The sequence below is a fragment of the Falco naumanni genome, chromosome 3, assembly GCF_017639655.2.
Source record: "Falco naumanni isolate bFalNau1 chromosome 3, bFalNau1.pat, whole genome shotgun sequence".
Classification (NCBI taxonomy): Eukaryota; Metazoa; Chordata; class Aves; order Falconiformes; family Falconidae; genus Falco; species Falco naumanni.
The window spans coordinates 6084313-6097376 of record NC_054056.1 but is presented as its reverse complement, the minus strand read 5'-3'; the positions used below and the strand labels follow the sequence as shown (position 1 = coordinate 6097376).

Sequence of the window (13064 nt, the reverse complement as noted above, 5' to 3'; positions counted from 1 at the left end):
ACTTAAAATTATGAAATTGCTAAGATGAGGCTGGCAAATGCATGTAAGAATTAAAGGAGTTCTGCAGCAAGTTGGTTGCTTGAGAGTCCCTTGCCCTCTTGGTAAGGAAGGATGGGCCGTTCTGCTGCCGGTAACGGGGTGGCTGTGCTGTGCATGCACTGCTCCATGCTGACCTCCCACCTCGGGCACAGCCAGCTGCTGCTTCACAAAGGCCACGTGCTGCTTCTCACTAAAAAAAAAAAGTGTTCCTGGGGACTTTGAGCTACTGCAGAATGAAGACAAGGTTTATTCTAAACAGAGAACTTTATTGAGAACATGAAATTGCAGATGAAAAGGTGGTTACAGCAAGTAAAAGCTGTATACAGCTAAAGTTGTTACACAAACTACTTGTGTTACATTAAATATACTTATTAGTTTTAAAAATGGCTTAATAAGGACTACAAAGTGGGTTTTTTGATACAACTTAACATTGCTTGGGGGATGCAGTATGTGCTCTGCCTGAGGCATGGGTTCACACGGCTGTTCCTCTCTCCAAGTTCTGTTTAATCTCGGCCGTGTACTTCCCGTAGAACCTCTCTGCCTTCTTGTTGAACTTGGCGTTCCTCTCGTTAATGTAGTCGATGTCTGCATCGTCATTGTAGGGACGTCGTCGACTGTATTTTTCACGCTTTTCGATTCTGTAAGACAAAGGGCAGTGTTTGAAGAGCTGGGGGTGAATCCTGTGGATTTGTGTGACACAGCAGCTTTGTGTAATCATCTTAGAATTTACTTACTGTTTTTCAAGATCTGCCACCATTCTATCGATGCCTTCCTTAGACGGCACATGAGTTCCGTGGAGGAGACTGTCAGATGTGGGATAAAGTGCTTCACCACTGGACAAGAGAGAGGGGCAGCACTTTACACAGCTGTATTGATCACTTTGAGAGCTCGCTGCTTCTGTCTGATTTTTAACGTAACCCTTCAAGGCACTTAACTCATACTGAACTGTGGGAATCCAAGGTTCAGGTGAGAACGTGCTGATACTAAACTCAACCTCTTTTTGTTATTTTGACACTAGCACGTGTCTACAAAAGATCCAGAAACCCACTGAAATGTTAAATCCATCTGAATGCAAACTTCGTGAGTTCTCATCTGAGTCAGTCTGTTCTTAAATCATGCCAGGCTGCTTAAAACCCCCCTAAACCCGCTCAGAGAAACGAGTAATCTACTCATGCATTTAAGTATAATGTAATTGACAAAGTATTTCTTCCAAATCAGTAATGCTGAGTTTGAGGAAATGAAACTCACTGATTACACCGCTACTGCTCACAACTGCTGAAGCAGGGGTTGCTGAGTAGATGTACCAGGCCATGTGTTTTATGATTATCTTAAAGACTTAATTAATGATACAGTATATGTGAGAATATACACGTGCTGAAACGATTAGTTAAGTCTTCAGTGTTTGCTAATTAACTTAGAAATACCACAGATGGCATCGGATGACTGAAATAAATACTTACTACTGCTCTTTGAGCTTCTCATACTGCTCCAGGTCAGGTTTGATCTGCCGGGTTAACCTCTGGTACTGGCGCAGCTGAGCAGCTGCGTAATCTTGGGAAGAAAATAAATTGGTGTCAGGGTGAAGGTTTTTATTTCATAGTTCAGTTTGCAGCTAAAGACTAACAAAGGTTGTCACTATGAACACAGACCATTCCATAGGTAAGCCATTACCTGAAAATCCTAGATCTGGATTCTTCCTTTTCTTCTTCCTTTCCCACCTCTCGGCATCCTCAGCGCTGATCTCTAGCAGTTTCACTCGCTCATAGTCTTCTCCTCTTGCTGCACATTCCTAACTCAGCACAAAAAACGGTTCAGTTTTAACTATAACGGCCAAGCATCAAACCTAACCTACCTAGATCGGTCCAGTCAACCTCCAGCATAGGACAGTCATTTAGATAATCGCAAGTCTAAGAAATGGATTTTTTGGGGGGATAACACCTGTATAAGCTCCCAAGCCTGTCCAGCCACTGTGAGGGGGGCTCGGTGTCAGTGCAGGGAGCTGTAACAGTCTGGTTACCTTCTTCTTCTCCTCCACCTTCAGCTCCCACTCCAGCCGGGCTCTTTTGGCTTCCCAGTTTGCTGGCAATTTCAGTCTTTTATCTTCTTCCACCACTTCCTGGTGATTCCGCTTGCGGGCCTCGTTCTGGGAATGAACGGTTCGTTATCCCTGGCACCCCCGGCACGGACAGGGAACCCCCCCTGGCAACCCCCGCACGGACAGGGACCCCCTGGCACCCCCGGTACGGACACGGGAACCCCTGGCAACCCCCGCACGGACAGGGGAACCCAGGGGGGCCGGTCCCGGAGGGGGCCAGGCCAGGCAAAACGCTGCATTTGGCGAAGGGGTGAAGCAACCAGTGCCCGTTCATGCCGGACGGGGCCGGGACCGGGCAGGGTGCGCTTATGCGCCGGGAGCAGCGAACCGGCGCCACAACCTCCCCCCGGGAGCGCCGCCCGGGCCGGGCCACCCCAGCCGCCCCTTCGGCTCTGCCTCCCCGGGACCTGCGGCACCGCAGGCAGGAACCGGCTCCACTCCCGGTCCTGATCCCGGCCCCGCTCCCGCACCCGCATCATGTGGAGCTCGCGGAACTTGCGCAGCCGCTCCTCCCGCTTCTGCTCTGCCGCCGCCGCCGCTGCCGCCGCCGCCGCTGTTGTGGGCCTCGCCTCGTCCTCCGAGCCCGAGGAGCCCTGAAACAACCCGCACTCAGCCACCGGTCCCCGGGCAGGAGTCAGGCCGCACCCCTTCCCCTCCCCTCCCCTTCCCTTCGCCGCCGTCTCACCTCGCCCTCGGGCGCGGGGGCCTCCAACCCGCCCAGCGCCGCCGCCACCGCCGCCATCACGGGCGAGAGACGCTTCCGCTTGGGGCCGCGCTGGCCTCCTGCCGGGGAGCGGCCGCCGCGCTTGGGCGCCACCCCGCGGGCGGGAGGAGCCGCTGCCCCTTGCCGCCGCCTTCCCCGCACCGCCTGGGGCACGCACAGCGCCTGGGGCACGCACAGCGCCTGGGGCTGCCACGGGCCGCGGGCCTCCCGCAGGGCCGGCAGCGTGCCGAAGGGCTCGCCTCCCATCGAGCCGGGCCGCTCTGCGCTTCGCCGGGCTTTGTGCCCCCTGGGAGCCGCAGAGGCCCGGGGCTGCGCTCCCGCCGGGGCGATGGCCGCCCTCGTCAACGGGTCTGGGCCGGAAGGGAACCCAGCGCGCCGTCACTAAGGGCCGCGCTGGGGCGGCCGGGCCCGGCCTTCCGCACCGGGCTTTGCGGGCCGCATTCCTCTCTGCCAAGGATTAGAAGATGAAAAACACTGACTCTCCTGGGTTTTAACCTATGGAGGCAGATTTAAAGCCTTGTCGCTGCATCTTGGAGCCCTTTGGAAAGCAGTCTTTACATTACCCCTGTATTCCGGATGCCAATGGCCGGGCCGGCAGCCTCCTGCGGGCTGGAAGTGCCTCCATGCTTTAATAAACACTGTTAATCAACCTTTTTTTCTCCTGAGGAATCGATGGGGTGATGCGCACTCTACAGGCAAAGCAAGAAAGCAGCTGAACCAGCTGAGCTCTGCTGTGCCGGGGCTCACCTGGAAGCACCAGCGGGATCCAGGGTAGGGCCTGGAGTAGGGTGGGAATCCAGCCACAGCATCCCTGCCTGCGCTGCCCGGGCCTGGAGTAGGGTGAGAATCCAGCCACGGCATCCCTGCCTGCGCCGCCCGGGCCTGGAGTAGGGTGAGAATCCAGCCACAGCATCCCTGCCTGCGCCGCCCGGGCCAGGAGTAGGGTGGGAATCCAGCCACAGCATCCCTGCCTGCGCCGCCCGGGCCTGGGGTAGGGTGAGAATCCAGCCACGGCATCCCTGCCTGCGCCGCCCGGGCCTGGAGTAGGGTGGGAATCCAGCCACGGCATCCCTGCCTGCGCCGCCCGGGCCTGGAGTAGGGTGGGAATCCAGCCACGGCATCCCTGCCTGCGCCGCCTGCCCCCTCGGCCCTGCCAGCGCCACTCGGGGTACCTGCAACAGGTTTGCTCAGGGAGAAAGCTGCAGTTCTTACAGAAAAGGGAAAGTTTTGCTTCAACCACTGAGCAAAGTAAAAATTTCCACCATATTGCTGCCGTGGCCTGGATCTTCCAGCCTTACAAAGCCAAATGCAGATTTATTGTAAGGGTTTATCAACAACACTGACACGCACGTACAAATGCATCCATGCATACGCATTTCTAATGTCTTTATACAGTAAAGGTAGAAGGGTTCAGAAATTTTGTTTTCCTCTGAAGGAATGATCCAAACCCTGTAAGGTTACTAACTGCCAGCCGACAGTAAGTTTATTAAATCGATCTTGTCAGCTGCGGCTCGTGACTTTCCAGCAGAGGGAAACGCAGCACAAGCGATGAGGGGTTGTGGCAATGGCAGGCAGCCCTGGCAAACGGGATCTATCTCTGTTCTCTTTTAACTCCACTTTCTTCTGCTGCCAAACTCTGATGCATGCTGAGTGATTAAAAATATCAAATACAGTGTTACCCAGCAAGGAGTCAAGTCAGAGGGAAAAAAATCCAGAAACCCAACCTAGTGAAGCCAGTGCTGTCAAACAGAGCAGACTGGGGCAAAGAATGGGAGGCAGAAGACTTTTACATAGCCCTGTTGACAGTATCTTAAGAAAAAGGAGAGGATTGTCCTGACATGGTTTGGGTTTTGGGTATCTCCCCTCACCTGCCTCCTCCACATCCTCGCTGCTTGGCTGGGAGTTGTTGGATTTCCATACACATGGAGTGGGCTGCCACCACACTGGGGACAGGGACCATGGGTGCTGGGAGAGGGGGGGCGGTTCTGAAAAACGCAGTGGTTGGTGGTGTTGTGCAGTGCGGTGTCAAAATCTGAGTTACGTGCCTGGGCTGCTGCTTTATCAATATCTCTGCTCCATGTGGAGCTACTGGCCCCTCTGCCACGAGATTGTCCCTTAGGTCCTGTCCTCACTGGCTCTGAGCCCTTTGCAGTAAGGGGTGTCCCACCGTCTGCGTAGGTGGCCCCATGGAAATGTTTGTTAGCAAAGGTGATCAGTGCGTGACAGGAGCAAAGGAAAGCTGAGAAACATCTTGCTGCCACTGCAGCAGCAATCCTAAAGTCTTGGTGCTTGTAAAGAAGAGTAGCAGGATGCAGCCCTGCTCGTGTGCCCTAAGATAGTGCTTTGCTTCAGGGGCTGTCTCCATGTCCCTCATGTGGGAGCTGGTCACCACACTTGGGATCAGAGATGTTCCGGGAGCAGACAGGGATGCCAGCCTGGCTCTCAGATGCCCGAAACGCTGCATCAGCTGCACCCCTCTGCAGCTCCTGCCTGCGGTCCTTCGACCAGCTTTTTATTTTCTGGAGCCTCCAGACAATCTCCTGTGACACTTGAGTGCTTGAGCGCTCAGTCACTCCTGGTCTCCTCCACAGACGAATTAGGAGCAAGCAGAGGGTCAAGTGGAGGGAAGGAAGGTGGGCTCTGGGCAGAGGTTGCCCCACATATCTGCTCTGCTCCAGGACATGGGGGTGGCCACAGCTCAGCTGCAGAGTGGGGCCATCAGCCGCTTGCATACTCACTACCCTTTTGTTTAATCACGGGAAGCTGGATGGTTTTTATGGGTTTGTGCAGAGCCTTGGCCCAGCCAAGCCCTGAGCTTGGTGGAGCCTCTTTTCCCTCCTCACTGCCGTAATGCAGTTAGAAAATAAACCCGAGAGGTTTCCCTGGCTTCTGTGGATTTGCTTCTGGGTCCGATGCCAGCTCAGGAAGCCCGTTCCTGGTGCAGGTACTGAGGGTCGCCCCAGCTCAGTGGTACAACTGTGAATCCCAACCTGGCCTGAAAGAGCACAGAAATCTCCCAAACCCACTTTGTGCCAAGGAGCAGGGACTGGTCCTGCGCGGGCTGACAGTGAGTACATGCAGATCTGCTCTTGCTGTCACTTACAGTTAATTTATTTTTAGATTAAAAAATGTTTTTATTTCTCATGCACACAGAATTGGCACTGCTTTTTTGGGTCGTAGCTGACTCCATTGTCTTCTCCAGTTATGCCTCCCCTGCAGTGCCGAAATGAAAAATTCCAGTTACATATTGTACAGGGGTTGGGAGCTTGGAGGAACTGACTCATCTCAGTTATATTTGTCCTTTTCAAAGGGGAAGATCCTGGCCGAGGAGTGGTGGGGGAACAGCTCCGGTTATCTCCCATCCACCGCAGCAAAGGTGATGATTTTATCCAGGGGTCTGCAGGACGCACGGCTGAGAGCCCCTGTGATGGCAGCTGGGTGTCCCTGCAGTGTGAAGCTCCTTGGGCTGCTCAGACAGTCGGGGCATCGAGGAAGGGAGGCGTTTGTGTCATTTCTCAGAAAAATAATTGTGGCTCCAGCGTGACAGAGGCCACAGCATGCTCCCCAGGACGTGAGCCAAGCCCCCACAGGTAGCGAGCCTCAGCCCTGGGGATATTTCCCACCCATGAGGGAGGGTCAGTAGGGAGGACAACCCCAGCTGGAGCTGAAGCGAGGTGCTGCAGCGTGCCCAGCTTGTTCTGCATGGGTAGCGCTTAAACACAACAGCCGGGACACTGGGATGGCTGGTCCTTTGCCCTGAGCTGGGGCATCCATCAGTGTGTCTTCTCTAAACATCCACCCTCGCTGCCTCTGCTCTGTGGCCTCCATCTTCCACCCGCTGGGGCTGATCCACTGAAGTGCCTGGCTTGGGGGCAGCAGCAGCCTGAGCTGGGTGTGCAGTGCTGGGGCTGGACCTGCGACACCAAAGCGTGGGTGTGCAGTGCTGTGGTTTGGGTGTGCAATGCCGTGGCTTGGGTGTGCAGCGCGGTGCTTTGAACACGCAGTGCCATGCCTTGCGTGTGCAATGCCGTGGTTTGGATGTTGCATGCTGTGGTTTGGGTGTGTAGTACCGTGGTTTGGGTGTGCAATAGCATGGCTTGAGCGTGTGATGCTGTGGTATGAACATGCGGTGCCATGGTTTGGGTGTGCAATGCTGTGGTTTGGGTCTGTAGAGCCATGGTTTGGGTGTGCAATACCATGGTTTGGATGTGCAATGCCATGGCTTGTGTGTACAATGCTATGGTTTGAATGTGCAGTGCTGTGGTTTGGGTGTGCAAAGCCGTTGTTTGGATGTGCAATGCTTCAGTTTGAATGTGCAGTGCCTTGGTTTGGGTGTGCAATGCCATTGTTGGATGTGCAATGCCATGGTTTGAGTGTGCAGTGCCATGGTTTGGGTCTGCAGAGCCATGGTTTGGGTGTGCAGTGCCATGGCTTGGGTGTGCAGTGCTGTGATTTGAATGGGCAGTATCACGCCTTGGGTGTGCAATGCTGTGGTTTGGGTGTGCAGTGCTGTGGTTTGGGTGTGCAATGCCATTGTTTGGACGTGCTTGCTGTGGTTTGGGTGTGCAGTGCTGTGGTTTGGGTGTTCAAGGCCATGGTCTGGATGTGCAATGCTGCAGTTTGAATGTGCAGTGCCACCATTTGGGTGTGCAATGCCATCGTTCGGATGTGCAATGCCATCATTTGGGTGTGCAATGCTGTGGCTTGAGTGTGCAGTGCCATGGTTTGGGTGTGCAGAGCCATCGTTTGGGTGTGCAATGCCATGGCTTGTGTATGCAGTGCTGTGATTTGAACGGGCAGTATCATGCCTTGGGTGTGCAATGCTGTGGTTTGGGTGTGCAATGCCATTGTTTGGATGTGCTTGCTGTGGTTTGGGTGTGCAGTGCTGTGGTTTGGTGTGCAGTGCTGTGGTTTGGGTGTGCAATGCCATTGTTTGGGTGTGCAATGCTGTGGTTTGGGTGTGCAATGCTGTGGTTTGGGTGTGCAGTGCTGTGGTTTGGGTGTGCAATGCCATTGTTTGGGTGTGCAGTGCTGTGGTTTGGGTGTGCAATGCTGTGGTTTGGTGTGCAGTGCTGTGGTTTGGTGTGCAATGCCATTGTTTGGGTGTGCAATGCCGTTGTTTGGACGTGCAATGCCATGGCTTGGGTGTGCAATGCCACAACTTGGACCTGCAGCGCCGCGGGTCCCTGCGCTGGGTGTAGGTGCTGCTGGAGCGGGCAGGCGCGATGCTGGGCTGCGCCCGAGGACAGCTCTTCTCCCCTCGGTCCCCCAAGGGAACTCACCCCTCCCCAGCCGCCACGTGTCACATCGGTGCCATCACGTGCAACCTGCCACATGGGCCTCTTGCGTGTCAGAAGGGAGCCGTGAGCGTGCTGGGGGATGTGATAAGGCCCCAGCATGCGGTGGCGTGAGTACAGCTCTCCTGCGCGGTCCCAGCAGCTGCAGGAGCCGCTTCCACTTCCTGCCCGTCCCTGCCTGTGCAGCGCAGCTCCATGCTGTTCAACAGCTGCCGCGCTCCATCCTGTTTCGTGATGAAAGGTGCTTTAGAAGCGGAAGAAAGTTATGATGATCAGGAGAAATAATGTACAGGCAGGGCTGGAGACAAGGCAAGCCTGCGCTCATCCCGGTCCCAGCCCTTGGGATGGATGGTGGTGGCGGGGGGATGGACACCATCAGCCAGGCAGCGGCGTGGGGACGCTTCCCCACCTCTGATTTTGGGGGAAACTACAGGGGTGAGCATGGGTGGCATGTACAGGTTGGTTTGCCGGGTGGCCATCCCAGTAGCGTGCTGACATCTGGGAATCTCAGACACATGGCCACATCTCCTTTGTCACCGGGGTGGAAACAGGGGGCAGGGAAAGAGGCAGTGCCTGGGATGCCACTGTGGTTGGGACCCTCAGGGCTGGGACCGGCAGGGTGCTGGGATTGACCATGCTGGGCGGCCCGGAGCAAATAGAAGTGCTGGTTTGAGTAAAGAAAAGGAAAAGTGGACCTAAAACTTGGACAGGACCACATCAAACTTGCAATAACTGCATTAATCTAGCGAGATGGGTGATGTGTTTTGGAAGATAAGATTCATCACAGCATATTTGCTTTATGGAACGGGTCTAACATACTGCTTTATTGCCTGTAGTCATTGACCATGGAGAAATTTGGAGAGAGGGGAAACATGAAGATTGTTTGGTTTTTAGGTAAGAATAGAAGCTGGTTTTCTTACAGCCCGGTTCCTTTCAATCACAGACTACTGTTTGTGTCCTGTTGGGTTGCAATTATAATCTTTCAGATCAGACACATAATCATTGGGCTGGAGAGCAAAAAGTACCTGGGTAATGTGCTTAACAGAAATTAACCTGGTTACGTTCGTACTCTATTGAAAATGAGAAAGTGCTGATGGTCAAAATCAATTCCTCCCCAGCCAAATTACTGCAGGGCCGGCTTAGGGTTTCAAGCTAAATGCTCAACCCTCAAACAATGAGCCTGATTGTATTGAATTAGGCTCCTGATCATATAGTTCAAATGATGGCAATGGTTTGCCTCTAATGCTAGCAGCGAGCGTGTGGGCAAAATGGAAAATCCCCCCCGTTTTCCTCCCGGGATCACATGGAGGGTCCCGCTGGGTGTCCCCGGTGCCAGCCGAATGAGGGGCTGTGGGCAAGTTTCGCCCAAGCTGTCCCTGTCCACGTTACAACCCACCAGTCCGGGATCATAGCTTGAATTGGGGACAATGGGCTGCGGGATGTAGGGTGGGATGGTTTGGGAGTTGCAGCCCTAAGGGCTGATAAATCACAGCCTTCCCAGGGAGGTTGATGTTTCTTTTGGAGACTTCTTAAGTGCCTGGAGAGCGGGGCAGCTCTCCGCAGCGCTTGTCAACTCCTGCCTGGTTACATCTTTTCCCTTAAAAGCCGGAACCTCGCGGAGTTTCCTGGATGAGAGCACCTCAGTCATTAACCGTGAATTTCAAATGAAGCAGATTTACAGTATATATCACAGAAATATACTGGTGCGAGACAGCGGGAGAGTGGCCCGGGGCACTTGCCTCTGCATTTCTCCCCTCGCTGGGATCTGGCTGGGAAGTGACCCGGCTGATGTGCCACCCTCGAGCATCACCTGCCGGCACAGCCACCCCGGTGCCACCGCGCAGGGCCGCACGCTGTGCTCACCATGTCGGGAGGTGCGGGGCTGGTTCTCCACCGGCCCCTGCGGGATGGGGATGCCTTCGAGGCTCCCAAAACCCAGCAGTAGTAGGGATCGATCGCTGGGGGTGGACGCTTCCCTGGGGGTGGAATGTGACAAGTGGCAATTAATTAGCTGTCAATAAAGGGGAAGGATGGGACCTGCGGTCCCGCTGTTGCAATTAGGAGGGAGAAGGAGGCTGGAGGGAGGGATGCTGTGAGCTGGGCAGCATGGTGGGGGACACTCCTGCTGTCGGTCCCAGCATGGGCAATATTGAGTCCACAACACCACGGGGGTCCCAAGAGGCTGCCCTGGACTTTGGGGGATCCTGCTGTTTCCCTCCCTGCTGTGGGACACGGGGATCGGGCATGGCCATCCCACTGGCTAAACCCCAGAGATGTGCCAGGATGGACCCATTCCCAGCAGGCAGCGGGGCAGGGGGTGACTGCAGGGGAGCAGCCTCTCCGGGTGCAGAGGGAGGATAGCGTAACGTTTCCCCCGATCAATGAAGATTTTGGTTTGTGAGTTATTAGCCCGGTGTCATAAACTATCTGAAAACCACAAAAGTAAAATAATAAATCTCCCTGTTTACCTCCTGTGTGTTGTTTTTAAGTACCAAAGTCCCTCCAGGCATCTGTTCAATACTGCATCGGCCAAATGCAAACACAAATCACAAAGACAAAGCTGGATTTTGGGGAATATTAGTCAATCTTTGCTGTTTTCCAGTACTTGGTGGTGGGCAGGGAAGCCTCTGTGCGCTTGCTGGGCACCATGACCAAGTGGCGAGCACAGGAGGGCCAGCGCTGGGCAGGGCTGGGGCGGTGCTGGGTGAGGGTGATGCTGCTGTGGCTCCTGGGGACATGTCCCTGTCCTGTGTGTTCCCCATCAAACATTTTGGATGCCTCTCACCCCTGCCCTGCTGTCCCCTCACCCCTGCATTTTTGCCGCTGCAGAGGTTGGGCTCTCCCAGTCTGATCATCGTGTTCTTGTAACCCCGCGGTGAGCCCCCCTGCGTGGGAAGCACACTTTAGCCATCATTAAATATTAAAGGACAGCCGGTGCTGGTAAGCAGCAGGCATCTCACCCACAAGCTGTGGTTCCTCAGCAATGCTGGGGGGAAAAGGGGCCAGCTCCCTGCAGGGCTCCCAGTTCTCCCAGTACACTGCCCCTGGGTGCAAACCCAGAGGTGCTGGGGGTCCGTGGGGCATCCATAGCAGCAGAGGGGCTGTGCCTCCCTCCCACCCACCCTCTGCCCCATACCCCAGGCAGCCTAGAGTTGTCGGGGTGTCTTCTGACCCCCCAGCCTCCCTTCCCCTCCTGCTGGCCACAGGTTTTCTTTTTAAAGATGCTTCTGGTCGCTCATCCCAGTATTTCTGTCTCCTGGCCACGGCCGCTGCATCCTCCTTCATCATTAACTGCCTGCTTGGGTTGCTCCGTGGTTTTCCCCCATCCCAGTGGTCTCTCCCCTCATTACCCACCAGAATAAACCTTTCAAATAAGCAAAAAAGAATGGTAAAGGCTATTACAGGCAGGGCCAGGGCCCGTGTGTTCCCTTCCACAGCACTGGGAGCCAGATCTGGGGAAAACTTCCAGTTGCAAAGAGAAACCGCAGCCAAGACTGGGAGGAAAAAGCAGATTGCAAAAGCAGGGGAGGATGGCCGGGGGCGCGGGAGCTTGCTCTGGCACACTGCGTGGCTTCGGGGAGGGATGCTGGAAGGGCAGTCTGCATTTTAGGTGTGAAGCAATTAGGGTTGGGGTCTGATGGCTTTAACGGGAGGAGTTCAAAGAGGAGCAACAGGGCCACAGTGTCTCTTCCAGGGAGACGTGAGATGCGCGACTGCTGGTGGCAGAGCAGGGAGTGGTGGGTGATGCGGTACACCGGGGTGCATCGCTCACGGGCATCGTCGCACGCCGTGCTGGCTACCCAGCACTGGGAGGGAGCTGGGGTGCAGGCTGGTTCCCATGGGACACCCCAAGCCCTGCAGCCCCCGAGCCCTGCACACGGCCACTCTCTTTGCAGAGTGGCGCTAGGAAATGTGTCGTTTCCCATCTCGACACCTGGATTTCAGGAACCCTCACGCTGTTCAAAGCCGGAGAGGGGAAGAAGCCGGCCCCTTCCCTGACCGTGGGGAGCCGGAGCGGGGTCCTGCTCCCTCCGTGCCCTGCCAAGCCGCCCCACAGCTGGCGCAGGATTTGGGTTCACGGGGCTGGAAAACCAAAAGGAGCTGAGTGGGAGCATTTTGGGGGTGCAGAGCTCCCTACGCTCCCCAGCCCCCTGCTCTTTCCAGCCACTGGCAGCAGGATCCTCCCCAGCCAGGCTTGTGTCTGACACACCAGAGTGAATCCCTGCTACTACACAAGGATTTTTGTTTAGTTTTGTTTTGGGTTTTTTTGTGGTTGTGGAGTCGGATTCTGCTGGGATGTAAACAGGTGCAGCTTATTGGGTTTCTTCTGAGGCCTGATTTTGGCCCCTAAAGTGTTAAGTGAGTGCTAAGCCCTATAAAATTACCCTTTCAGCTACTATTTCTGCACAAAAGGCTTTCGGCGACAAGATATGCCAAAGCATCTGATGAAGTAATATGTCTATTCTCATTTGTGACATTTATTATTAACAGGGAAAAGAAAAAAACCCAAAACCCAGCCAGAAAGAACTCTTAATTGAAGGACTATTGTGCCGTGGTAACTGCTATTAAATTAATCTGCTGCATTCCTTTCCACCCACACACTTTAAAACTTCCTGGTTATAATTAGAACCATTTAAAACCAATTTGACACTCCTTGGATGATGCAGTTCAGCTGCTTAATATGGTGAAACTTTGGTGAAAGGAGCAGAGAGGGGCTGCGAGCAAGCTGGGTTTGCTCAGCTCTTGTGGAGGATCAAACCCAGGAGTGGATGCTCGTGCGCGGGGACATTGGGTCCCGTGGGGAGACGCCAGGTCCGCTCCCCTCCGGCTGCGAGTCCCCCCGAGCCGTGGCCCGTCTCAGTCCTCTGCAGTCACCCCGGGGGAGATGCTCCCACGAGAGCCGCCCAGA

The 13064-nt window shown here is 54.9% G+C and overlaps 1 protein-coding gene across 1 annotated transcript; it reads right to left on the bottom strand.

The window, feature by feature from the left end:
- Positions 1-288: 288 nt before the first annotated feature.
- On the bottom strand, positions 289-3119 carry SYF2 (SYF2 pre-mRNA splicing factor). The gene is made up of 7 exons (XM_040587870.1): positions 2820-3119; positions 2605-2727; positions 2057-2182; positions 1711-1828; positions 1500-1590; positions 774-872; positions 289-677 (listed from the first exon to the last, which is right to left on the bottom strand). The coding sequence occupies exons 1-7, from the start codon at positions 3102-3104 to the stop codon at positions 512-514; spliced, it is 1008 nt and encodes a 335-aa protein (XP_040443804.1). The 5' UTR covers positions 3105-3119; the 3' UTR covers positions 289-511.
- Positions 3120-13064: the final 9945 nt, after the last annotated feature.

Coding starts and splice junctions, on each gene's coding strand:
- SYF2 (XM_040587870.1), bottom strand. CDS start 3,104: ATGGGAGGCGAGCCCTTCGGCACGCTGCCGGCCCTGCGGGAGGCCCGC. Junction 2,183..2,604: donor GCGAGCTCCACATGATGCGG/GTGCGGGAGCGG, acceptor GTTCATTCCCAG/AACGAGGCCCGCAAGCGGAA. Junction 873..1,499: donor GAGAAGCTCAAAGAGCAGTA/GTAAGTATTTAT, acceptor TCTCTTGTCCAG/TGGTGAAGCACTTTATCCCA.